The sequence below is a fragment of the Salvelinus alpinus genome, chromosome 22 (assembly GCF_045679555.1).
Source record: "Salvelinus alpinus chromosome 22, SLU_Salpinus.1, whole genome shotgun sequence".
In the NCBI taxonomy this organism is placed as follows: Eukaryota; Metazoa; Chordata; class Actinopteri; order Salmoniformes; family Salmonidae; genus Salvelinus; species Salvelinus alpinus.
This window is the reverse complement of record NC_092107.1, coordinates 40,228,770-40,254,842: the sequence shown is the minus strand read 5'-3', so window position 1 is coordinate 40,254,842 and position 26,073 is coordinate 40,228,770. Positions and strand designations below refer to the sequence as shown.

The 26,073-nt window shown below is 48.0% G+C and overlaps 1 protein-coding gene and 1 long non-coding RNA gene across 3 annotated transcripts in view; one reads left to right on the top strand and one right to left on the bottom strand.

Annotated features, from left to right (window-relative positions):
• The window catches only part of LOC139549522 (uncharacterized), an 18,887-nt gene extending 10,686 nt beyond the window's left edge, over nucleotides 1-8,201 (bottom strand). Inside the window, exons 1-3 of one of the 2 annotated variants that reach the window (XR_011669899.1) lie at nucleotides 8,104-8,201; nucleotides 6,685-6,749; nucleotides 965-1,065 (exon numbers count right to left, since the gene is read on the bottom strand). This is a non-coding gene — a long non-coding RNA (uncharacterized lncRNA). Of the gene's footprint in view, nucleotides 1-873; nucleotides 1,066-6,684; nucleotides 6,750-8,103 lie in introns of those variants that run through there. The other variant, XR_011669898.1, reaches the window with a different exon arrangement.
• Nucleotides 8,129-14,886, top strand: LOC139549521 (dipeptidyl peptidase 1-like). The gene is made up of 8 exons (XM_071360106.1): nucleotides 8,129-8,547; nucleotides 8,828-8,973; nucleotides 10,015-10,175; nucleotides 11,582-11,737; nucleotides 12,567-12,685; nucleotides 13,454-13,585; nucleotides 13,676-13,908; nucleotides 14,022-14,886. The coding sequence occupies exons 1-8, from the start codon at nucleotides 8,388-8,390 to the stop codon at nucleotides 14,286-14,288; spliced, it is 1,374 nt and encodes a 457-aa protein (XP_071216207.1). The 5' UTR covers nucleotides 8,129-8,387; the 3' UTR covers nucleotides 14,289-14,886.
• The last annotated feature ends 11,187 nt before the right edge of the window (nucleotides 14,887-26,073 follow it).

Here is a 26,073-nt window from a genome sequence, read left to right as displayed (position 1 = left end):
ACATTAGAGACATCAGAAATATACAGAAATGGTGAAACCGCTGCATAAATACTCTCATTGAAAAGTACATATAACTTTAAACAATATAAATAATTTCAATATAAAACAATTAAAAACAAACTAAAATACTGGCACCAGGAGTGGTTGAGTTTGCTTTCTCTCCATTATAGTACATAGAGGTTTTAAAGATGAAAGGATTCCACAGGAAGGAAGGAAGGAAGGAAGGAAGGAAAGAAGGAAGGAAGGAAGGGTAGTTAAAGTGAAAACAGACATAAGGCTGTTGTACAGCATCTCAAATCAAATCAAATTTTATTTGTCACATACACATTGTTAGCAGATGTTAATGCGAGTGTAGCGAAATGCTTGTGCTTCTAGTTCCTACTACCTTATACACACAAGTGTAAAGGGATAAAGAATATGTACATAGAGATATATGAATGAGTGATGGTACAGAACGGCATAGGCAAGATAACATCTCTCTGTAGTCCAGAGCCAACTAGTAACCCCTGTAGAGTCCCTTACAGAGTGGAAGTGGGTTGCCTCCAGGGACCTTCCAGCTGCCCACTGATAATGTCACTCAACACTAGTGAGAGTAATGCTTCTCTCTGATGGAAGAAGAACCCGTGAGTCACTTCCTGGTAGGTTCAAGTCAGCTGTCTCTCTGTGAGTCTGGTGTCAGGGGTCATGGCCTAGGGTCAGCGGTCACGGTAAGAGGGAGCTGGACTCAGCTGAAGGACTCTTTTTTTTAACTGAAACGTGGTTCCTGAGTAGCGTCTGAGTTACACAGTCTGTGAAGAGTCATGGATGTGCCTTTAGGCCCACAGCAGAACACCCCCACCCGCTTACGGAGGAAAGCACACACAGTACAGATACAACGTTGACACAACATTACCATTTTTTTATTACTTATCCCAAAATGATCCAATCAGAAGATGTCTTTAAACATTCCAAACATTTTACTCACTGCTTATTGGTCTTCCCTATCTCCTCAAAGAGCAACTTCCACCTCGGTCGGCCAATCAGCAGCCGGGAACTCAGAGGGTGGTACCTCTCCTTAGAAATGTTCTGGACAGGAAACAAAACAGAAAAATTCTAATGAGCTTCATAGTGTGATTTCAGCTCCAGATATAAATTACCCTTTACCATATATCTAGGATCAGATTACCCTAGCCCCAAAATCTAGGATCAGATTACCCTAGCCCCAAAATCTAGGATCAGATTACCCTAGCCCGAGATTTAGAATAAGATTACCCTATCCCCAGATCTAGGATCAGATTACCCTAGCCCCAGATCTAGGATCAGATTACCCTAGCCCAAGATTTAGGATCAGATTACCCTAGCCCCAGATTTAGGATAAGATTACCCTAGCCCCAGATCTAGGATCAGATTACCCTAGCCCGAGATTTAGGATAAGATTATCCTAGCCCCAGATCTAGGATCAGATTACCCTAGCCCGAGATTTAGGATAAGATTACCCTAGCCTTAGCCCCAGATCTAGGATCAGATTACCCTAGCCCCAGATCTAGGATCAGATTACCCTAGCCCCAGATCTAGGATCAGCTTACCCTAGCCTGAGATTTAGGATAAGATTACCCTAGCCCCAGATCTAGGATCAGATTACCTTAGCCCCAGATCTAGGATCAGATTACCCTAGCCTGAGATTTAGGATAAGATTACCCTAGCCCCAGATCTAGGATCAGATTACCCTAGCCCCAGATCTAGGATCAGATTACCCTAGCCCCAGATCTAGGATCAGATTACCCTAGCCCCAGATCTAGGATCAGATTACCCTAGCCTGAGATTTAGGATAAGATTACCCTAGCCCCAGATCTAGGATCAGATTACCCTAGCCCGAGATTTAGGATAAGATTACCCTAGCCTTAGCCCCAGATCTAGGATCAGATTACCCTAGCCCCAGATCTAGGATCAGATTACCTTAGCCCCAGATCTAGGATCAGATTACCCTAGCCTGAGATTTAGGATAAGATTACCCTAGCCCCAGATCTAGGATCAGATTACCCTAGCCCCAGATCTAGGATCAGATTACCCTAGCCCCAGATCTAGGATCAGATTACCCTAGCCTGAGATTTAGGATAAGATTACCCTAGCCCCAGATCTAGGATCAGATTACCCTAGCCCCAGATCTAGGATCAGATTACCCTAGCCCCAGATCTAGGATCAGATTACCCTAGCCTGAGATTTAGGATAAGATTACCCTAGCCCCAGATTTAGGATAAGATTACCCTAGCCCCAGATCTAGGATCAGATTACCCTAGCCCCAAACCAAGGGGTTTTAGGTGGATAAAAACATATCTGACCCTGCATCAGCGGTTAGGGGAAACTTTGACCTACTCTATGAGTACAGGCCCGAGTCTTACAGGAAAAATATTATCCACTCTACAACATGAACTGCTTTGTAGGATATTAAATTGCAGTACAAGTCCACTTCATGTCTGCCTCTGAACCAGTGGTGTAAAGTACTTAAGTAAACATACTTTTTCGTTTTTGGGGGTATCTGTACCCCACAAATTGTACTTCTACTTCACTACATTCCTAAAGAAAATAATGTACTTTTTACTCCGTATAGTTTCTCTGACACCCAAAAGTACTTGTTACATTTTTGAATGCTTAGCAGGACAGGAAATGGTCCAATTCACACACTTATTAAAAGAACACCGCTGGTCATCCCTACTGCCTGATCTGGCAGACGCACTAAACACACATGCTTTGTTTGTAAATTATGTCTGAGTGTTGAAGTGTGTCCCTAGCTATCCGTTAAAAAAAATAATGCTGTCTGGTTTGCTTAGTATTTACCTCTACTTTTCATACTTAAGTATATTTGAGCAATTACATTTACTTTTGATTCTTAAGTATATTTAAAACCAAATACTTTTAGACTTGAACTATATTCTCCAACATTAATTTAACATTTCCACAAACATAAGAAGGGTATTCTTTCAAATGGTATCAATAATATGTATATCCTGGCTTCGGGTCCTGAGCTACAGGCAGTTAGATCTGGGTATGTCATTTTAGGGTCCGATCCTTAAGAGGGTAATTACTCAAGTAGTATTTTACTGGGTGACTTTCACTTTTACTTGAGTCATTTTATATTAAGGTATCTTTACTTTTACTACAGTACAATTGGGTACTTTTCCCACCACCACTCTGAACTGTGAATCATGAACAAGATCAAATAAAAGATGTATGATTCCCTTTCCACACTGTGTCTGCTAGCTGGAGGCAGAGGGAAATTAAAAGCACTGCAGTAATACAACACCCTCTGAAAGACTCTGTTAAAGCACTGCAGTAATACAACACCCTCTGAAAGACTCTGTTAAAGCACTGCAGTAATACAACACCCTCTGAAAGACTCTGTTAAAGGACTGCAGTAATACAACACCCTCTGAAAGACTCTGTTAAAGGACTGCAGTAATACAACACCTCTGAAAGACTCTGTTAAAGGACTGCAGTAATACAACACCCTCTGAAAGACTCTGTTAAAGGACTGCAGTAATACAACACCCTCTGAAAGACTCTGTTAAAGGACTGCAGTAATAAAACACCATCTGAAAGACTCTGTTAAAGGACTGCAGTAATACAACACCCTCTGACAGACTCTGTGAAATCACTGCTTTGTGTAGAAGGAAGGTTTCACGGCCAGAGGGGTTGAATAAAGAAGGTAGTGTGCACTGCACAGTGCACACACACACACACACACACACACACACACACACACACACACACACACACACACAAATGCACATGCACACACACACACACACTAAAAGGCGCTGCATGGTGAATCTGACGTCTGCATTGGTGATGCAGCATTTACGGTGATATGGCCTCTGCAAAAGTCAGGGCATTCATACTTCACGCGCTTTGGGGAGCAGGAAGTTGTCAAGGATGTGAGTTTGTGTTTATACAGGACCTCCCACCCTCACCTATCGTCAGCCAATCATGAGTTTGTGTTATACAGGACCTCCCGCCCTCACCTACCGTCAGCCAATCATGAGTTTGTGTTTATACAGGACCTCCCGCCCTCACCTACTGCCAACCAATCATGAGTTTGTGTTTTTACAGGACCTCCCGGCCTCACCTACCGTCAGCCAATCATGAGTTTGTGTTTATACAGGACCTCCCGCCCTCATCTACCGTCAGCCAATCATGAGTTTGTGTTTATACCGGACCTCCCGGCCTCACCTACCGTCAGCCAATCATGAGTTTGTGTTTATACAGGACCTCCCGCCCTCACCTACCGTCAGCCAATCATGAGTTTGTGTTTATACAGGACCTCCCGCCCTCATCTACCGTCAGCCAATCATGAGTTTGTGTTTATACAGGACCTCCCGCCCTCACCTACCGTCAGCCAATCATGAGTTTGTGTTTATACAGGACCTCCCGGCCTCACCTACCGTCAGCCAATCATGGGTTTGTGTTTATACAGGACCTCCCGCCCTCACCTACCGTCAGCCAATCATGAGTTTGTGTTTATACATGACCTCCCGGCCTCACCTACCGTCAGCCAATCATGAGTTTGTGTTTATACAGGACATCCCGGCCTCACCTACCGTCAGCCAATCATGAGTTTGTGTTTATACAGGACCTCCTGCCCTCACCTACCGTCAGCCAATCATGAGTTTGTGTTTATACAGGACTTCCCGGCCTCACCTACCGTCAGCCAATCATGAGTTTGTGTTTATACAGGACCTCCCGCCCTCACCTACTGCCAACCAATCATGTCAATGAGGAGCTATATGGAGACCTCCGCATTGTTACAAAATTCGAGAGGCGTACGGCGATGCGGTACAGAGCTTGATTTGGCCTCTGCATGGCTCCGGAGAGTTCACAGTTGCATCACGAAGCCTTCGACCACATTTTCGGATCAAGTATAATTTGGCTTTAACACCCACAACACAACCCCAGCGGCGTGTTTTCATGGATGCCAAAGGACACCAGACTTCCCAAAAAAAGAAATACTAAAAAATAAGTAAAAAAACATTAAATAATGTATCTTTCATCTCTCTGTGTTTCACAATTTTCCTTCAATTCGCAAGAGGCTGCATGTATCTCACCGGAGAAAGCATCCGAGCCAGCGAAACAGCGCCCCTCTGTCTCTGTATGTGTAGCCCATCTATCTGATGCTGTCTGGTCAAAAAGAGTATGACATTGTTGCCGCCCGTAGCATTGAATACAAGGGAAGCCAGCGAGCATTTAGCCTCCCTTGATAAAACGTTTTTTTAAATAAAATAATAGCCAATCCGTGTTGAGCTGAACTGAGTGAGCTCACCTGTGAATGGTCCTGGCGTACCAACAAAAAAAAGTGTAAAGGGAAGTCAGCTTGGATTTGGCTTCACACCAATCATATCACATCAAAAGCCAGACGTCATTGACAGAAGGAACTTGAATTGTGTTGTTGTTCTCCGGTGGCTAGCTAACTAAAATTGTCCCTTTCCTAAATTAGCCACGGATTGTGCCCCTTGTCTGAGAGGATGGATGTTCAATGTGTAGCTACAGTAGATGTAGTAGGCTAATTTTAACTAGCTGGCTCATCGTTGCCCATGAAAGGAAGTTAGGCAAGCGAGCAAGAATTTTATCCAGGTAGCCTAGGACAACAAAAACTAAAAGGGTGTACTGTCTGACAGAGTGATAGACAATTTCATCAACATGAAAGAGAGGAGGACAGCATTGGTGTTTCTCTACAAGTTGGGTGAGTCAACATGTTTTCTCTACTTGCACACACTCACACCATAGACATCTACATCATACTTAGCTTATGGTGATTGGACTAAATCGTTTTTGGTATCTTTGAGTTGTTATTGTAAACTAAACAGAGGTGATTTGATAATTTTGAAATGTTGACGTTGAAATGGTGCTGGAATAGTGGAGGCAGCTCCTGTTTTCTTTGTGACTTGCAGTAACTCTCTGTGGTTCTAAATTCAATAGTTGTTTAGTGGTCTGAAAATGTCGGAAACATTAACTTGTCTGTTACATTGAATATGCTTTGTGGACTTCACCGGATAGATGTTGGTCACCGGTTTTGTGATGAAACAAGGGTGTGGTTAAATTTCCCCGGTGATTTTACCCACACACCCCTACTGCACAACTCTCACTTCTAAGATAGGAAGTGTCAGTTCACTTGCTCTCTCTCATTTCAAAATCTCTTTGTACAAACCTTTCAGCTCCGCCAGAGAAAGTGGAAAGAAAGAGTGAAAGGAACATGGTGGGAAAGATTGGAAAGATAGTGTTCTCTGGCAGTTCTGTAGAAAGGAGAAGCAGAACGAGTGACAGAATACATTCCACCTCCATACACACTGAATGTAGCAGTGAACTATGGTTAACTGCTGAAACAAAAAATGTGATTATTTTTCCTAGTGAAGGTTTCCATCCTTCACCTATCTCTATCCATCTCTTAGCTCTTTATCTTTCTCTCTTCACCAATCTGTGGTGTATCCTGCCCTCTACTGGCTGGCTGGCTGGATGGATGGATGGAGTGAGTGAGTGAGTGAGTGAGTGAGTGAGTGAGTGAGTGAGTGAGTGAGTGAGTGAGTGAGTGAGTGAGTGAGTGAGTGAGTGAGTGAGTGAGTGAGTGAGTGAGTGAGTGAGTGAGTGAGTGAGTGAGTGAGTGAGTGAGTGAGTGAGTGAGTGAGTGACAACCGACAGTGTTTTTGAGTGTCCCACCTGAAATCTGTCTGGCTGACGAAGAGCTGCAGGTTCAGATAATCAGGTCTGTTTTCATGCCACAGCTAGAGAGAGAGAGAGAGAGAGAGAGAGAGAGAGAGAGAGAGAGAGAGAGAGAGAGAGAGAGAGAGAGAGAGAGAGAGAGAGAGAGAGAGAGAGAGAGAGAGAGAGAGAGAGAGAGAGAGAGAGAGAGAGAGAGAGAGAGAGAGAGAGAGAGAGAGAGAGAGAGAGAGAGAGAGAGAGAGAGAGAGAGAGAGGTGTTTATATGAACATGCCTGATAGGCAGATACAGTGGGGTCTGAAATTATTGACACCCTTGATAAAGATGGGCAATAATGACTGTATATTTTAAATACTGAGCTATATTGTATGCAAAATTATATTATTTTATACTAATACAATTGCTCAGAGAAAGAGATTTAGTTTAGCAAGTAACACTTATTTTTCTCAAAAAGGCAGGGGTTAAAAGTATTGACACCCCTAAAGATTCTAATAAATAAAGTAGTCAAAAGTTTAGTATTTGGTCCCATATTCCTAGCACGAAATGACTACATCAAGCTTGTGACTCTACAAACTTGTTGGATGAATTTACAGTTCCTTTGGTTCAGATTATTTTGTGCCCAATAGAAATGAATGGTAAATAATGACTTTGGAGTCACTTTTATTGTAAATAAACTTTGACCCTCTGTAACTTCTCACTCATCATTATTAATGATTAATTCAGGATTATCCGTAGTCATGGTAACACCCACATTCACGTAGAAGTGTTTAGAAATATTATATTCTTATTTATAATAAAAGTGACTCCAAAATCACACAATACATTATTTACCATTCATTTCTATTGGGCACAACATTATCTGAAACACGCCCAAAATTAACTGCAAATGCATCCAACAAGTTGTAGAGTCACAATCTTGATATAGTCATTGCGTGCTGGGAAATATGGGACCAACTACTTTACTTTACTGACTTTATTGTCCCTGTGGGGGACACTTTGTTTTGGTATCACGTTTAAAATGGTATTCAAGAAAAAGGACAATGCAGTAGACATTAAATTCACAAATTTTTAAAATACTAAACTATTTTATGAGAATCTTTAGGGAGGTCAATTTTATGCCTACCTTTTTGGAGAGAAAAAATATGACTTTCTCTGAGCAATTGTGTTAGTGTAAAATATTATAATTTCCTTTTTTTTGCATACAATATAGCTCAATAACACTTTATTGACCCTAACTCTAACCCTAACCTTAATCCTTATACTAAATCCTTATAAACTCAGCAAAAAAAGAAACGTCCTCTCACTGTCGACTGCGTTTATTTTCAGCAAACTTAACATGTGTAAATATTTGTATGAACATAACAAGATTCAACGACTGAGACATAAACTTTTCTGGGGGGAATGGCCCTAACCCTCACCCTCGGATCCAACAGGTCCCAGACGTGCTCAGTGGAATTGAGATCCGGAAGCAAGACGCAGCGAGAAAATCACAGCAGCAAGACGCAACGAGTCACGTGAGAAGCTGGTGGGTCATATGACCGAAGGGAAAGTTCCTTCTGATCGTATAAAAGCGCAGAGGACATAACACTGTCTCGCAGGTGCATCGAAGTACAGGGAAATATAGTCTACCTTTTTCTAGTTGTGCTTATACGTAGATTCAAATATCTGCGTAGTTCTGTAAACAGGAGCGTGGTGTGACGCGATGAAGGTGAGCGGTGTGTTGTTGTGTGTGTTCCTGCTCTGGGTGGAGGGCTCCCAGGCTGATACCCCGGCCAACTGCACATATGAAGACCTGTTGGGCTCCTGGGTGTTCCAGGTATCGAAGGGAGGGCAAGACAAAAGTATCAACTGCTCTCTGATGGGTAAGAGCTGGAAATACGGAACAACCTCACGCTTTAAGCAATCAAGTAGGCTATGTAACAAACTTTTAATTGGGTCGAGTGTTAACTTGACCCGGTAGTCTGCTATTGCCTTTGTCTGTAGGGCTATTGATTGTGCTTTTGTAACAATGATACAATGCTTGATACAACTTTCACCACTGCCCAATGTTAATGTCTACCCTGTCTTACTTTGCAATACAGAAGAAGCCCAAAGTTTTAATTGAATTAATTACCAAAATGTCTCTGTATGTGTTTAAAAAAGACACCATTGATAAGTCGATAACGGTGCACCTGGAGAAGCTGTCTGTGGCGGTGGACGACCTGGGGAACACGGGATTCTTCACCCTCATCTACAATCAGGGCTTTGAGGTTGTCCTCAACGACTACAAGTGGTTTGGCTTCTTCAAGGCAAGTTTAAGCTCTCACTTATGTGTTTCATTCAGGGTTACACTTTCGTCTATAATAGTATCATACTACGATCTCTGTCAAGAGGTCTGGAACATTTTTGGTGGATATGGAATTACATTGTCATTATATCTCCAGCCTGTAGGCTACAGAAAAGGCCACATACTTGTTCTACCATGTCCTTTATCTGCTAAAAGGGTTTTTGATGGGATGTTGAAATGCTGCACAGATGAATGGACAAGCTAAATATTTTTCACCCTTGCCTTTGACAAAGTGGGCACTGCTTATCAAAGGGTGGCATCAGCTCTCACCTAAAGCCCATATGCCACTGGTTGAGGGGAATTGTCATTGTTTTGGGGCAGAATTGTGAGGTTGTATGTGTTAGAGGTGCATCTTGGTCAGTTTAGCTCAGTCAATGCCATCAATATTCCACCTAATGAGCGGGCCGGCTTAGATGGAAGTCCTCCTACCTTGTAGCTCTGCACATTAAGTTTCAGACACGGCTGGTCACCGTTCCTGTAATTGCAGGGTTGGTGGTTCACTCATCTGGCTCTTACATCTCAGTTGCTACATCGATGCTTTCAGGCTTGTGTTTCAAAGTTACTTTCAGTGTTGTGTTACTTTTTTCATTCTGGGTTATATTTCGTTTTGCTTTTTCACGTGACTTCCTTGTGACTATCAGGGGAAATGTTCAGTGTTGTCCCTCCTACATGGTAGAGCTGATGTCTGCATGTCACTTGTACTTCCTTATTGAAACCGTCTGGACTTGTTTCAGCACAGTGACACACCACATGCTTCACTGGAAAAGCCCATTGTTAGTTACTCACTGCTGCTGTTCATAACGCCACTCTGTCTGCTCTCTCATATTGAAAGCTGCTATCAGGGTAACTGCCACATCCACTTGCATAAAACATCACTGACTTGTTGATCTTCTGCTTTTTAATCTCCAACTCTGGACATAAAGATTCAATGTGATTGTCCTCTTTCTACACAACACACAGGGACGCCTCGTACACAGACTGATTGTTCTCCTCTCTGTTCCAGTACTCTGAGCAGGGCTCTGAGGTGACCAGCTACTGTGACCAGACTCTGCCAGGCTGGGTCCATGATTCTCTGGGGAACAACTGGGCCTGCTTCACTGCCAAGAGGGTTGTCCCAATAGCCCCTCACTCCGTACACACACAACGCTACCATCCCAATGACCTGTGAGTTGCCTCAGGGTTTTATAGCAGGCTTGACACACTCTGTGCCCAATAATCACATGTTTTCACATTAAAGTCCTATAGTTGGCTAGAAGGCTATTTTTCATCCATGGTCCCATTTTAGTGTGAGCATTGCTCATATTGAAAAACAAGCAGACTGCTTAGTTTTTAGACTCTCTTTTTACGTTGTCTGTCAGTCACTGATTGTGAGTCATGTGTTCTGGTCTGAGCAGTGCTCTCCCTCTGGCTGTTCTAGTGCTCCTGCGTTTGTTCAGTCTGTTTTCATTCCCTCAGGCTGTGTCGGTCTGTTTACTCATGTGGGGTCTGTTTACTCATGTGGGGTGTATGTCAAATTGTACTTATAATGCCCTTTTTACATCAGCCAATGTCACAAAGTGTTATACAGAAACCCAGCCTAAAACGGCAAGCAATGTAGAAGCAGTCTTTGCTCCTCCCCCAGGTAGGGGTCGGTCTGTTTACTACTCTCTCCCCTCCCCCAGGTAGGGGTCGGTCTGTTTGCTCCTCCCCCAGGTAGGGGTCGGTCTGTTTACTACTCTCTCCCCTCCCCCAGGTAGGGGTCGGTCTGTTTACTACTCTCTCCCCTCCCCCAGGTAGGTGTCGGTCTGTTTACTACTCTCTCCCCTCCCCCAGGTAGGGGTCGGTCTGTTTACTACTCTCTCCCCTCCCCCAGGTAGGGGTCGGTCTGTTTACTACTCTCTCTCCTCCCCCAGGTAGGTGTCGGTCTGTTTACTACTCTCTCTCCTCCCCCAGGTAGGGGTCGGTCTGTTTACTACTCTCTCCCCTCCCCCAGGTAGGGGTCGGTCTGTTTGCTACTCTCTCCCCCCCCAGGTAGGGGTCGGTCTGTTTACTACTCTCTCCCCTCCCCCAGGTAGGGGTCGGTCTGTTTACTACTCTCTCCCCTCCCCCAGGTAGGTGTCGGTCTGTTTACTACTCTCTCCCCTCCCCCAGGTAGGGGTCGGTCTGTTTACTACTCTCTCCCCTCCCCCAGGTAGGGGTCGGTCTGTTTACTACTCTCTCCCCTCCCCCAGGTAGGGGTCGGTCTGTTTACTACTCTCTCCCCTCCCCCAGGTTGGTGTCGGTCTGTTTACTACTCTCTCCCCTCCCCCAGGTTGGTGTCGGTCTGTTTACTACTCTCTCCCCTCCCCCAGGTAGGGGTCGGTCTGTTTACTACTCTCTCCCCTCCCCCAGGTAGGGGTCGGTCTGTTTACTACTCTCTCCCCTCCCCCAGGTTGGTGTCGGTCTGTTTACTACTCTCTCCCCTCCCCCAGGTAGGGGTCGGTCTGTTTACTACTCTCTCCCCTCCCCCAGGTAGGGGTCAGTCTGTTTACTACTCTCTCTCCTCCCCCAGGTTGGTGTCAGTCTGTTTACTACTCTCTCCCCTCCCCCAGGTTCCTCCAGAGGTCCTACAAACACAACCTGGACTTCATTGACTCCATCAACGTGGCCCAGAGCTCCTGGAAAGCCACAGCCTACAGCGAACATGAGACCTACACTCTGCAGCAGCTAATGCACAGGGCTGGGGGACCAGCCTCACACATCCCCAGGTACAGTCACTCACTTGGGAAAATATGTATTGAAACAGGAATTCAATTATGAAACAATTTTTTTTTGAACTTCACACAAGGAAGAAGCAGGATGAGTCTGCGTCAGATGTGATATGTGTAACTTCTGAAAGGAAAGGGTGACAATCAGGGACTTTTTTTATTTGTAAGTGGGGGGGACATTTATTATTTTCTTATCCATTCAAAAACTCCACACAGCCTACCTGACCGCTCGGAGGCGTCCGCATGGTCCTAATGCACACCTTTGCCTCATTTTGTATCACATTCCAACGATCAACTGGGGGTGACTGAAGCAATTTCATAATGTGGGAGGGACAGGTCCCCAGTGACAGTTGTGCCCCTGGAGAGAATAGTCATGGCAGATGAGGCCAAGGCTAGAGGGTTCTGTTTTAGGATAATGGAACACTCTCTGGCCCCAACTCGTCCAGACTGCTCTGGAATGACGGATGGTAAGAGGCACTCTGTACAAGGGCTTACAAATGCCTGAAGTTTCTCTCAACCCCCAGCTGAGTTGTATTTTTCTCTCCACTTGTTCACTCCCCCCTCATGGATTTTAAAGGAATGGTTTGGTGTCAGAAATATGTTGGGACCTAAGTACTGTTATTGCGGTGACACCATAGTGTGGGGGGGACTAGTGATCACCTCAGGAGACAGTGGGGAAGAGATCACATTGGTGGTGGTCAGTAGGTATGAAACAGGACTAAAACTGAGGTAGTACCTAAAGGTGTTCAATAGGAACACTCATTTTGGATTCATTGCAAAAAAACGTCCATGGTGTACCCTTATTGTATGAGTCTATGCTCCTCCCCAGACGTGTTGGCCCCGCCCCTGTGACAGCAGCGCTAGCCAAGATGGCGGCCGGCCTCCCTGAGCGCTGGGACTGGAGAGATGTCAACAGAGTCAACTACCTCAGTCCTGTCCGCAACCAGGGTAACGCACGCCGGGTCAAATACCTACACTTGTCTATTGTGACTCTTGGCAATATGTCTCCTCTCCCAACCCCTGTGTTTAATGTTCAGCCTGTCTGCTGTGTCTGAGGCCTTAGGAATGTCCTCTACAGGTCACTGCCTCTTTTAGTTAGAGAACTGCTAAATCAGTGGTCCCTCCTGGATTATAGTGGCCAATGTTCCCATCTCAACCCCACAGACACAGTGCGCTCGTGTGTAGTGAGTTGTTGCATAGCTGTCTGAGAGGGCAACGGCAGGGCTGGGATTTAGGAGCTCTGTTGAGGGGTTTTACCAGCTGTGAGGAAGTGGGGCTTTCTGCCCTCCCTAAAAGGCTCTGCGTGGTCGACAGTGGCCGTACAGCATTTACTGCAGAACTATTGTGAAGGAAGTGAGTTTGTTTATACAGGATGTACCACCTCCCGTCAACCAATCATGTCAATGCAGAGCTATACGGAGCCCTCTGCGTTGTTACAATTTGAGGCGAGATGTGGTACGGAGCTTAATTTAGCCTCTGCATGCCTCCGGAGGCTCCACAATTACGTCACACCCTCCATACGAAGCCTAAGACCACATTTTCGGCTCAAGCATAAATTGGCTTTTAGGGTTCATTCCCACAGAACTAGTTGCAGGTTAAAGATGATCCACGGACCGCTTGACCGGGTGTCTGGTTCTTAGTGGTGACTGATATTGCAGTGAGGTTTTTGATTGGTTGTGACAGTGCAGGGTTTGATTGGTACTCTGTGGGCTCCAGCTTCGTGTGGTAGCTGCTATTCCTTTGCCTTAATGGGAATGTTGGAGGCTCGTGTCCGGCTCCAAACCAACAACACCGAGACTCCCATCTTCAGCCCACAGCAGGTCGTGTCCTGCTCCCAGTACTCCCAAGGTAATGAGCGAGCACACACTGCATAATTGTACCTCGACGGTGTTTGTGTATTTCTCCCATATCTAAGCCCTCTTACTTCCTCCCTCTCAGGTTGTGACGGGGGTTTCCCCTACCTCATTGGCAAGTACGTCCAGGACTTTGGGATCGTGGAAGAGTCGTGTTATCCGTACGCTGGGACAGATTCCCCGTGTGACGTTCCCGATGGCTGTCTCCGCCACTACACTTCGGACTACAGCTACGTGGGAGGGTTCTACGGAGGCTGCAGCGAGTCTGCCATGATGCTGGAACTGGTCAAGAACGGCCCCATGGGGGTGGCCTTTGAGGTGGGACACACACACGTTGGTTTGTGCGTTGGCTAGCTCTATATGAGTGATGGCCAGTATTAGTTTGCTAAGTCAAAATGGCCAGCTGTATTCCTCACACTGTTCTCGTCCAGGTGTATCCTGACTTCATGCACTACAAGGAGGGTATCTACCACCACACGGGCCTCCATGACACCAACAACCCGTTTGAGCTGACCAACCACGCGGTGCTGCTGGTAGGCTACGGCCAATGTCACGTCACGGGTCAGAAGTTCTGGGTGGTGAAGAACAGCTGGGGGGCGGCGTGGGGCGAAGGGGGCTTCTTCAGGATCAGACGGGGGTCTGACGAGTGTTCCATCGAGAGCATCGCTGTGGCAGCCAAGCCCATCCCTAAACTGTAGAGGGTCTACGGGGGTAGGAGGGAAAGGGTTCATCTTTAGCCATTTTCCCAATTGGAACCGAGCCTGAAGTCTACAAAGGCTTATAAATGTAAAGTTTTAAATGGCTGGGACGTTGTTGTCAGATATAATCGGTAACTGTAAAAGTGTTATCCACGCTTGCTAGACTGTCTGATTATTGCCATGCCAGTCAGATGCAATTTTGGGAATGATGCCAAAAGGGAACCTGCTATAGTTTCCTATGTAACTGGGATTTGTAGTTTTATTAGTAGTTAGTCAGGTGATTGATGGTATGGCAGAGAACCTCTGCTCTCTGTAATCTCGAGACTGTCCTGTGATCTCAAATATATACTCTGTTGCTAGTCATCCCTATACTGTACTATCTCTGTGATGCTGTAAATTGGAGTCTCCTGGGAATGTTCAAATTGGCTCATGATGTTTGAAGGGAAACGGTATGATTCAATGTTGGTGCCTTTTTTTCTCTCTTCAGAAGTGGTTGCCTTTCATTAGAAATGTCAGTTTTCCAATAAGATCACATCATGCACAGATTGTCTGCTTTCTTACAATTTGAAAGGAAATAAAGTATCTTTTTAGAAATGTTTTCAGTGGTGCTGACTGACTTTTATATAGTGACGGCTTAAGCTTTATCCGTGTGCATAACTTCTAAACTCGGCAAAAAAAGAAACGTCCTCTCACTGTCAACTGCGTTTATTTTAAGGAAACTTAACATGTGTAAATATTTGTCTGAACACAAGGTTCAGGTTGTTGAATAAGTTCCATAGACATGTGACTAACAGAAATTGAATGTGTCCCTGAACAAAGGGAGGGGGGGGTCAAAACTAACAGTCAGTATCTGGTGTGGCCACCAGCTGCATTAAGTACTGCAGTGCATCTCCTCCTCATGGACTGCACCTGATTTACCAGTTCTTGCTGTGAGATGTTACCCCACTCTTCCACCAAGGCACCTGCAAGTTCCCGGACATTTCTGGAGGGAATGGCCCTAGCCCTCACCCTCTGATCCAACAGGTCCCAGACGTGCTCAGTGGGATTGAGATCTGGGCTCTTCGCTGGCCATGGCAGGACACTGACATTCCTGTCTTGCAGGAAATCACGCACAGAAAGAGCAGTATGGCTGGTGGCATTGTCATGCTGGAGGGTCATGTCAGGATGAGCCTGCAGGAAGGGTACCACATGAGGGAGGAGGATGTCTTCCCTGTAATGCACTGCGTTGATTGCCTGCAATGACAACAAGCTCAGTCCGATGATGCTGTGACACACCGCCCCAGACCATGATGGACCCTCCACCTCCAAGTTGATCCTGCTCCAGAGTACAGGCCTCGGTGTAACGCTCATTCCTTCGACGATAAAGGCAAATCCGACCACCACCCCTGGTGAGACAACACCGCGACTCGTCAGTGAAAAGAGCTTTCTGCCAGTCCTGTCTGGTCCAGCGACGGTGGGTTTGTGCCCATAGGCGACGTTGTTGCAAGTGATATCTGGTGAGGACCTGCCTTACATCAGACCTACAAGCCCTCAGTCCAGCCTCTCTCAGCCTATTTCAGACAGTCTGAGCACTGATGGAGGGATTGTGCGATCCTGGTGTAGCTCGGGCAGTTGTTGTTGCCATCCTGTACCTGTCCCGCAGGTGTGATGTTCGGATGTACTGGTCCTCTGCAGGTGTTACACGTGGTCTGCCACTGAAGACGATCAGCTGTCCGTCCTGTCTCCCTGTAGCGCTGTCTTGGGCATCTTGCAGTACGGACATTGCAATTTATTGCCCTGGCCACATCTGCAGTCCTCAGGCATGCTGCAAGGAGGCATAAGGCACATTCACGCAGATGAGCAGGGACCCTGGGCATCTTCCTTTTGGTGTTTTTCAGAGTCTGTAGAAAGGCCTCTTTAGTGTCCTAAGTTTTCATAACTGTGACCTTAATTGCCTACCGTCAGCTATCAGCCCCTCCACTACAGTCACTAGACGGTGCTATAACCCCAGATATCAGTCCCTCCACTACAGTCACTAGATGGTGCTATAACCCCAGATATCAGCCCCTCCACTACAGTCACTAGATGGTGCTATAACCCCAGATATCAGCCCCTCCACTACAGTCACTAGATGGTGCTATAACCCCAGATATCAGCCCCTCCACTACAGTCACTAGACGGTGCTATAACCCCAGATATCAGTCCCTCCACTACAGTCACTAGATGGTGCTATAACCCCAGATATCAGCCCCTCCACTACAGTCACTAGATGGTGCTATAACCCCAGATATCAGCCCCTCCACTACAGTCACTAGATGGTGCTATAACCCCAGATATCAGCCCCTCCACTACAGTCACTAGATGGTGCTATAACCCCAGATATCAGCCCCTCCACTACAGTCACTAGATGGTGCTATAACCCCAGATATCAGCCCCTCCACTACAGTCACTAGATGGTGCTATAACCCCAGATATCAGCCCCTCCACTACAGTCACTAGATGGTGCTATAACCCCAGATATCAGCCCCTCCACTACAGTCACTAGATGGTGCTATAACCCCAGATATCAGCCCCTCCACTACAGTCACTAGATGGTGCTATAACCCCAGATATCAGCCCCTCCACTACAGTCACTAGATGGTGCTATAACCCCAGATATCAGCCCCTCCACTACAGTCACTAGACGGTGCTATAACCCCAGATATCAGCCCCTCCACTACAGTCACTAGACGGTGCTATAACCCCAGATATCAGCCCCTCCACTACAGTCACTAGACGGTGCTATAACCCCAGATATCAGCCCCTCCACTACAGTCACTAGACGGTGCTATAACCCCAGATATCAGCCCCTCCACTACAGTCACTAGACGGTGCTATAACCCCAGATATCAGCCCCTCCACTACAGTCACTAGACGGTGCTATAACCCCAGATATCAGCCCCTCCACTACAGTCACTAGATGGTGCTATAACCCCAGATATCAGCCCCTCCACTACAGTCACTAGACGGTGCTATAACCCCAGATATCAGCCCCTCCACTACAGTCACTAGACGGTGCTATAACCCCAGATATCAGCCCCTCCACTACAGTCACTAGATGGTGCTATAACCCCAGATATCAGCCCCTCCACTACAGTCACTAGATGGTGCTATAACCCCAGATATCAGCCCCTCCACTACAGTCACTAGATGGTGCTATAACCCCAGATATCAGCCCCTCCACTACAGTCATGGAAATATCTTCAGAGGAAACAAGGTCTTTCTCTTTCTCTATTTCACCATCTCTCTTTCTCTCTCCACCTCTCTCTACCTATCCCCCTACTCTACCCTAACCTCTTTCTCTCTCTCTCCACCTCTCTCTACCTATCCCCCTACTCTACCCTTCTCTCTTTCTCTCTCTCTCCACCTCTCTCTACCTATCCCCCTACTCTACCCTTCTCTCTTCCTCTCTCTCTCCATCCCTCTGTAGGTGAAGAATGTGATGCTTCATGGAGCGAACGGTATAATCATGTTCTCGGACCCTGTAGACTACTGGGCCCAGGACTTCAGGTACTGTACATAGGATTCCCTGCTAATGGTGTGTGTTCTTATAAAGACGGATGTTTCTGTGATAAAGGGGGACTAACATTCTCTCCTCCTCCAGAATACACTTACAGGTACAGCTTGGGTGGGGCTTCCTAAGATTCCAGTGCATCCTATTGGTTACCATGATGCCATCCACTAAAGTGAGTATTATGATGGCAACCAATCGGAGCTCTCACACACGCACATTTCCTGTGAGTAATGTATCTTCCTGTATGATGTCACCCTTGGCAGGAATATGGGAGAAGACATCCCACCCACTAACTGGAATGTGTCTTATGGGACAGGGCTTCACTGACAGCTTTAGTACACAGTGCGACACCATAGACCTGTCTCTGACAGGGCTTCACTGACAGCTTTAGTACACAGTGAGACACCATAGACCTGTCTCTGACAGGGCTTCACTGACAGCTTTAGTACACAGTGAGACACCATAGACCTGTCTCTGACAGGGCTTCACTGACAGCTTTAGTACACAGTAAGACACCATAGACCTGTCTCTGACAGGGCTTCACTGACAGCTTTAGTACACAGTAAGACACCATAGACCTGTCTCTGACAGGGCTTCACTGACAGCTTTAGTACACAGTGCGACACTATAGACCTGTCTCTGACAGGGCTTCACTGACAGCTTTAGTACACAGTGCGACACCATAGACCTGTCTGACAGGGCTTCACTGACAGCTTTAGTACACAGTAAGACACCATAGACCTGTCTCTGACAGGGCTTCACTGACAGCTTTAGTACACAGTAAGACACCATAGACCTGTCTCTGACAGGGCTTCACTGACAGCTTTAGTACACAGTGCGACACCATAGACCTGTCTCTCTCCCTCCCTTCCCCCTCTCAAACCTCTCTCTCCCTCCCTTCCCCCTCTCAAACCTCTCTCTCCCTCCGTTCCCCCTCTCAAACCTCTCTCTCCCTCCGTTCCCCCTCTCAAACCTCTCTCTCCCTCCCTTCCCCCTCTCAAACCTCTCTCTCCCTCCCTTCCCCCTCTCAAACCTCTCTCTCCCTCCCTTCCCCCTCTCAAACCTCTCTCTCCCTCCCTTCCCCCTCTCAAACCTCTCTCTCCCTCCCTTCCCCCTCTCAAACCTCTCTCCCTCCGTTCCCCCTCGCAAACCTCTCTTCCCCCTCGCAAACCTCTCTCTCCCTCCCTTCCCCCTCGCAAACCTCTCTCCCTCCCTCCCTTCCCCCTCTCAAACCTCTCTCTCCCTCCCTTCCCCCTCTCAAACCTCTCTCTCCCTCCCTTCCCCCTCTCAAACCTCTCTCTCCCTCCCTTCCCCCTCGCAACCTCTCTCTCCCTCCCTTCCCCCTCGCAACCTCTCTCTCCCTCCCTTCCCCCTCAACCTCTCTCTCCCTCCCTTCCCCCTCCAACCTCTCTCTCCCTCCCTTCCCCCTCAACCTCTCTCTCCCTCCCTTCCCCCTCGCAACCTCTCTCTCCCTCCCTTCCCCCTCAACCTCTCTCTCCCTCCCTTCCCCCTCTCAAACCTCTCTCTCCCCTCCCTTCCCCCTCTCAAACCTCTCTCTCCCTCCCTTCCCCCTCTCAAACCTCTCTCTCCCTCCCTTCCCCCTCTCAAACCTCTCTCTCCCTCCCTTCCCCCTCAACCTCTCTCTCCCTCCCTTCCCCCTCAACCTCTCTCTCCCTCCCTTCCCCCTCAACCTCTCTCTCCCTCCCTTCCCCCTCAACCTCTCTCTCCCTCCCTTCCCCCTCAACCTCTCTCTCCCCTCCCTTCCCCCTCCAAACCTCTCTCTCCCTCCCTTCCCCCTGCAACCTCTCTCCCTCCCTCGCAACCTCTCTCCCCTCTCAAACCTCTCTCCCTCCCTCGCAAACCTCTCTCCCCCTCTCAAACCTCTCTCTCCCTCGCAAACCTCTCTTCCCCCTCGCAAACCTCTCTTCCCCCTCGCAAACCTCTCTTCCCCCTCGCAAACCTCTCTTCCCCCTCGCAAACCTCTCTCTCCCTCACTTCCCCCTCGCAAACCTCTCTCTCCCTCACTTCCCCCTCGCAAACCTCTCTCTCCCTCACTTCCCCCTCGCAAACCTCTCTCTCCCTCACTTCCCCCTCGCAAACCTCTCTCTCCCTCACTTCCCCCTCGCAAACCTCTCTCTCCCTAATTCTCTGGAGTGTTGCCCAGAGCAGTAAAATAGAGCTCTTTGTGTGTCCTGCGCGAGAGAGAGACACACACGTACATTTTCACACAATGAGCGGAGCTGAGGTAGCCTGCTCCCAGATCTGTTTGTGCTTTGGCCTACTTCATTATCAAGCAAGCGAGAAGGAAGAGACTGGCACCCAGGCTAGGGGTGAGGGAGGGGGCTCTGGCGCTAGGGGTGAGGGGTGAGGGAGGGGGCTCTGGCGCCAAGACTAGGGGTGAGGGAGGGGGCTCTGGCACCAAGACTAGGGGTGAGGGAGGGGGCTCTGGCATCAAGACTAGGGGTGAGGGAGGGGGCTCTGGCACCAAGACTAGGGGTGAGGAAAGAGGATTCTCTTTGTTCCCATCAACAGCAGTGGAGGACAACTGGGGCTACTAAAACAGCAACAACAACGTAGAGCCTCCTCTCTGCCTCCTCTCTGTGGTTCTCAGGAAGGTGCGTATGAACATCCACACTAGCAACCAGGTGACCCGGATATACAACGTCCTCGGGAGGGTACCAGTGGCCGTGGAGACAGGTACCACTTCCCACAACCTTCTCTGAATGTTCTAGTAACCTGCTGACCAGGTTTATGGGAACATTGTGTGAGCGTTTGGCCCACAGCTTGTGTAGCCAGTGGACATGACGTTGGGAGACAATAGCTCAGAGTTTGTGTCCCAGTAACTGTATGGAGCTTCCAGTCCACAACTCAACACTAACATCTATCATCACTGTTTCATTTGAAATAGCACAACACTTGATTCATAACAGAGTGAGGAGCACAGCAGATGGTGATTGTGACCCCTCTCCCCCATCCTCTCTCTCCCCCATCCTCTCTCTCCCCCATCCTCTCTCTCCCCCATCCTCTCTCTCCCCCATCCTCTCTCTCCCCCATCCTCTCTCTCCCCCATCCTCTCTCTCCCCCATCCTCTCTCTCCCCCATCCTCTCTCTCCCCCATCCTCTCTCTCCCCATCCTCTCTCTCCCCATCCTCTCTCTCCCCATCCTCTCTCTCTCTCTCTCCCATCCTTCCTCTCTCTTCCCCCATCCTTCCTCTCTCTTCCCCCATCCTTCCTCTCTCCCCATCCTCTCTCTCTCTCTCTCCCATCCTTCCTCTCTCTTCCCCCATCCTTCCTCTCTCTTCCCCCATCCTTCCTCTCTCTTCCCCCATCCTTTCTCTCTCTTCCCCCATCCTTTCTCTCTCTCTCTCCCCCATCCTTTCTCTCTCTCTCTCCCCCATCCTTTCTCTCTCTCTCTCCCCCATCCTTTCTCTCTCTCTCTCCCCCATCCTTTCTCTCTCTCTCTCCCCCATCCTTTCTCTCTCTCTCTCCCCCATCCTTCCTCTCTCTCTCTCCCCCATCCTTCCTCTCTCTCTCTCCCCCATCCTTCCTCTCTCTCTCTCCCCCATCCTTCCTCTCTCTCTCTCCCCCATCCTTCCTCTCTCTCTCTCCCCCATCCTTCCTCTCTCTCTCTCCCCCATCCTTCCTCTCTCTCTCTCCCCCATCCTTCCTCTCTCTCTCTCCCCCATCCTTCCTCTCTCTCTCTCCCCCATCCTCCCTCTCTCTCTCTCCCCCATCCTCCCTCTCTCTCTCTCCCCCCATCCTCCCTCTCTCTCTCTCCCCCCATCCTCCCTCTCTCTCTCTCCCCCCATCCTCCCTCTCTCTCTCTCCCCCCATCCTCCCTCTCTCTCTCTCCCCCCATCCTCTCTCTCTCCCCCCATCCTCCCTCTCTCCCCCCATCCTCTCTCTCTCTCCCCCCATCCTCTCTCTCTCTCCCCCCATCCTCCCTCTCTCTCTCTCCCCCCATCCTCCCTCTCTCTCTCTCCCCCCATCCTCCCTCTCTCTCTCTCCCCCCATCCTCTCTCTGTTGTTGGCAGATCGCTATGTGATCCTCGGGGGCCACCGGAATGCTTGGATGTTTGGGGGGGGGTCGACCCGGTAACGGGGTGCACGAGAGTGTGGAGCGTCAACTGCTCAGCAAAGGTGTGTGTGTGGGGAGATCAGATTAACACACACACACCACTATGTACTGAGATGAGTCTTTATGACTATAGCTGCATCATGAAAACAGAAAACAGTAGATACTAATTTGCATGCAGAACTCTTAAGGATGACTGTTCCCATATTGTAGCAGTCTGGAGGAGTTCCAGAATGTTCTATCAAGCCTGTTTCCTCATATTATCTTTGTCATTGAGACGTGGTGTATACTGTATTTTAGAGGTTCAATGCATTTGGCCCAGAATGTGTTTTCTCTGGCAAAAAAAAAAACAGTGAAGTACTTTCTGTCTGTATTTGGACCATTGTATTTGCCAGTTGAGACACAGGAGTTTGGACTCCTGGAAAATGACACTCAGGTGGGTGTGCACTGCAGGTATGTACACATTGAGGATAAACTGCACCCCCTCTCTCCACATTGAGGATAAACTGCACCCCCTCTCTCCACATTGAGGATAAACTGCACCCCCTCTCTCCACATTGAGGATAAACTGCACCCCCTCTCTCCACATTGAGGATAAACTGCACCCCCTCTCTCCACATTGAGGATAAACTGCACCCCCTCTCTCCACATTGAGGATAAACTGCACCCCCTCTCTCCACATTGAGGATAAACTGCACCCCCTCTCTCCACATTGAGGATAAACTGCACCCCCTTTCTCCACATTGAGGATAAACTGCACCCCCTCTCTCCACATTGAGGATAAACTGCACCCCCTCTCTCCACATTGAGGATAAACTGCACCCCCTCTCTCCACACCTTGATGTATGACATCACCAAACAGGTCAACTTGAATCAACTGTCTATCAACTGTCCATTTCAGGATTACACCTTGTTTTCCAGGGACTTTTCTAGACTTTTTCAATGGTATTCAATTGGGAAAAACGTAACGCAATGGTTTTCAGCACTAAAACACAATAAAAGGCATCTGGCAGAAGTAAATTCATCCACAAATGTAATTTCATATATGACCCATGTTTTCACGAATTTCATGATATAATCGTGAAGTCCATTCAAAAGATTAGAGAGGTAAAACGGAAGAGGCGGTTACATCCACAGGGTATAGACCAACACAGTTCCAGACTAACACCAATATACTTTATCTAAATAGATTGAATGGAGCTATGGTCACACTGGACATCACAATGGGTAATGCTGCCACCTACAGGCTCAGAGTGGTCATAGCAAGTCTAACTACAATACACGACCTCACACCTGCAGATGCATGCCAGTGCAGAAAACATTTGTTAGTTCTGCTCTCCATCTCTCTGTGTGTCCAGAGGAGGGAGAGGAGGTGGTGTCTCTGTATGAGGCTGGACAGATGACTGCAATACAGCCAAGTCAGATCTATCACCAGCCACCATAGACTTATTATCACTCTGATCACATAGGCACTTTTATTAACTGAATGATTGATTTGATCTACATTTGAGTTATTTAGCAGACACTTTTATCCAGAGCGACTTCTCTCTCCCTCTGTAGGACCAGATGACTGGGTTCAGGCTGTGACTTTGAGGTGTATTTAATCCTGACTCGGCATCGCAGCAGGCAGGGCCAGATACACCAAGAACGGGGTGAGAGAGACATTGTTCTGGGGGCGGACGGGGAACCTGGAGACAGGGGAACATTGCTGATGTCCTGTTGATGCAACACAACAGCCCACCACCACTATAGGGGGCCATTATTGGGCATTTGATGTAGAAATAACCATTCCTGTTTTTTCAAACCTCTGTGTGTGTAATTTTACTTTGTAGAAGACAGAGTGGTACAGCAGCTACTCAGTGTATCACATTGTGTATGAGACCTTTTGAGTTGGTGGAGAGGTTCTACGACCCTTCCTTCCAGAAGCTCAGAGCCGTAGCTGAGGTCAGGAGATGCCTCACCTTCCTATTGGCTGATTCCCAGCTCCTCAGCCTGGATGCCAGTCAATACGCTGGCTCGCTGACAAAGTGCTCCCACACCATCGCTCTGCTGGGACAGAAACACTGTGATGCTCTTGAGACATACAGGGTCTTATTTGGTAAGAGAAAAAAACACACACACATTTACATAGACACTCATTCTGAATGCCTCATCAGGTATAGTACATTCATTCTACAGGTGAGACCCAGGTACAGTACACTCTCATTCTACAGGTGAGACCCAGGTACAGTACACTCTCATTCTACAGGTGAGACCCAGGTACAGTACACTCTCATTCTACAGGTGAGACCCAGGTACAGTACACTCTCATTCTACAGGTGAGACCCAGGTACAGTACACTCTCATTCTACAGGTGAGACCCAGGTACAGTACACTCTCATTCTACAGGTGAGACCCAGGTACAGTACACTCTCATTCTACAGGTGAGACCCAGGTACAGTACTCTCATTCTACAGGTGAGACCCAGGTACAGTACACTCTCATTCTACAGGTGAGACACAGGTACAGTACACTCTCATTCTACAGGTGAGACACAGGTACAGTACACTCTCATTCTACAGGTGAGACACAGGTACAGTACACTCTCATTCTACAGGTGAGACCCAGGTACAGTGATCTCTCATTCTACAGGTGAGACCCAGGTACAGTGATCTCTCATTCTACAGGTGAGACCCACATTCAGTGCTGTATAATACGTTTGATGTTATTGCCTCATATCTTCTCTCTTTTCAGGCATGTGATCTTTACTCCCAGCAGTCATAACAAATACGCTGGTGAGTCTTTCCCTGGTATCTGATGCGCTGTCTGACGTCGAGCATGCAGTCAATCCTGAACAGGCGTGGGAGGAAGTGAGGCGGTAGTTCAGCATCGCTGTGTTTATCGACGCTGCCGCCATGGCGCTCACACCCCCTGCCTAACACAATCTCACACACACCACCTGAGAAAGTCACACCCCCTGCCTAACACAATCTCACACACACCACCTGAGAAAGTCACACCCCCTGCCTAACACAATCTCACACACACCACCTGAGAAAGTCACACCCCCTGCCTAACACAATCTCACACACACCACCTGAGAAAGTCACACCCGCTGCCTAACACAATCTCACACACACCACCTGAGAAAGTCACACCCCCTGCCTAACACAATCTCACACACACCACCCCTGCCTAACACAATCTCACACACACCACCTGAGAAAGTCACACCCCCTGCCTAACACAATCTCACACACACCACCTGAGAAAGTCACACCCCCTGCCTAACACAATCTCACACACACCACCCCTGCCTAACACAATCTCACACACACCACCTGAGAAAGTCACACCCCCTGCCTAACACAATCTCACACACACCACCTGAGAAAGTCACACCCCCTGCCTAACACAATCTCACACACACCACCTGAGAAAGTCACACCAACCCTGCCTTACACTCCGTGTGGTATCTGATCACACCAACCCTGCCTTACACTCTGTGTATCTGAGCCAGTCTGATCACACCAACCCTGCCTTACACTCCGTGTGGTATCTGAGCCAGTCTGATCACACCAACCCTGCCTTACACTCCGTGTGGTATCTGATCACACCAACCCTGCCTTACACTCTGTGTATCTGAGCCAGTCTGATCATGCCAACCCTGCCTTACACTCCGTGTGGTGTCTGATCACACCAACCCTGCCTTACACTCTGTGTATCTGAGCCAGTCTGATCACACCAACCCTGCCTTACACTCCGTGTGGTATCTGAGCCAGTCTGATCACACCAACCCTGCCTTACACTCCGTGTGGTATCTGATCACACCAACCCTGCCTTACACTCTGTGTATCTGAGCCAGTCTGATCATACCAACCCTGCCTTACACTCCGTGTGGTGTCTGATCACACCAACCCTGCCTTACACTCCGTGTGGTGTCTGATCACACTAACCCTGCCTTACACTGTGTGTATCTGAGCCAGTCTGATCACACCAACCCTGCCTTACACTCCGTGTGGTATCTGAGCCAGTCTGATCACACCAACCCTGCCTTACACTCCGTGTGCTATCTGAGCCAGTCTGAAGCCACATCCTCTCCCACTGCTGGACGTACCATGTGCTTTTAGTAAAACGACTTAATAAAGTAATGGTTTGTGAGCGTTAACTCTCTGGTATGAAGATAGCCGACACTGTAA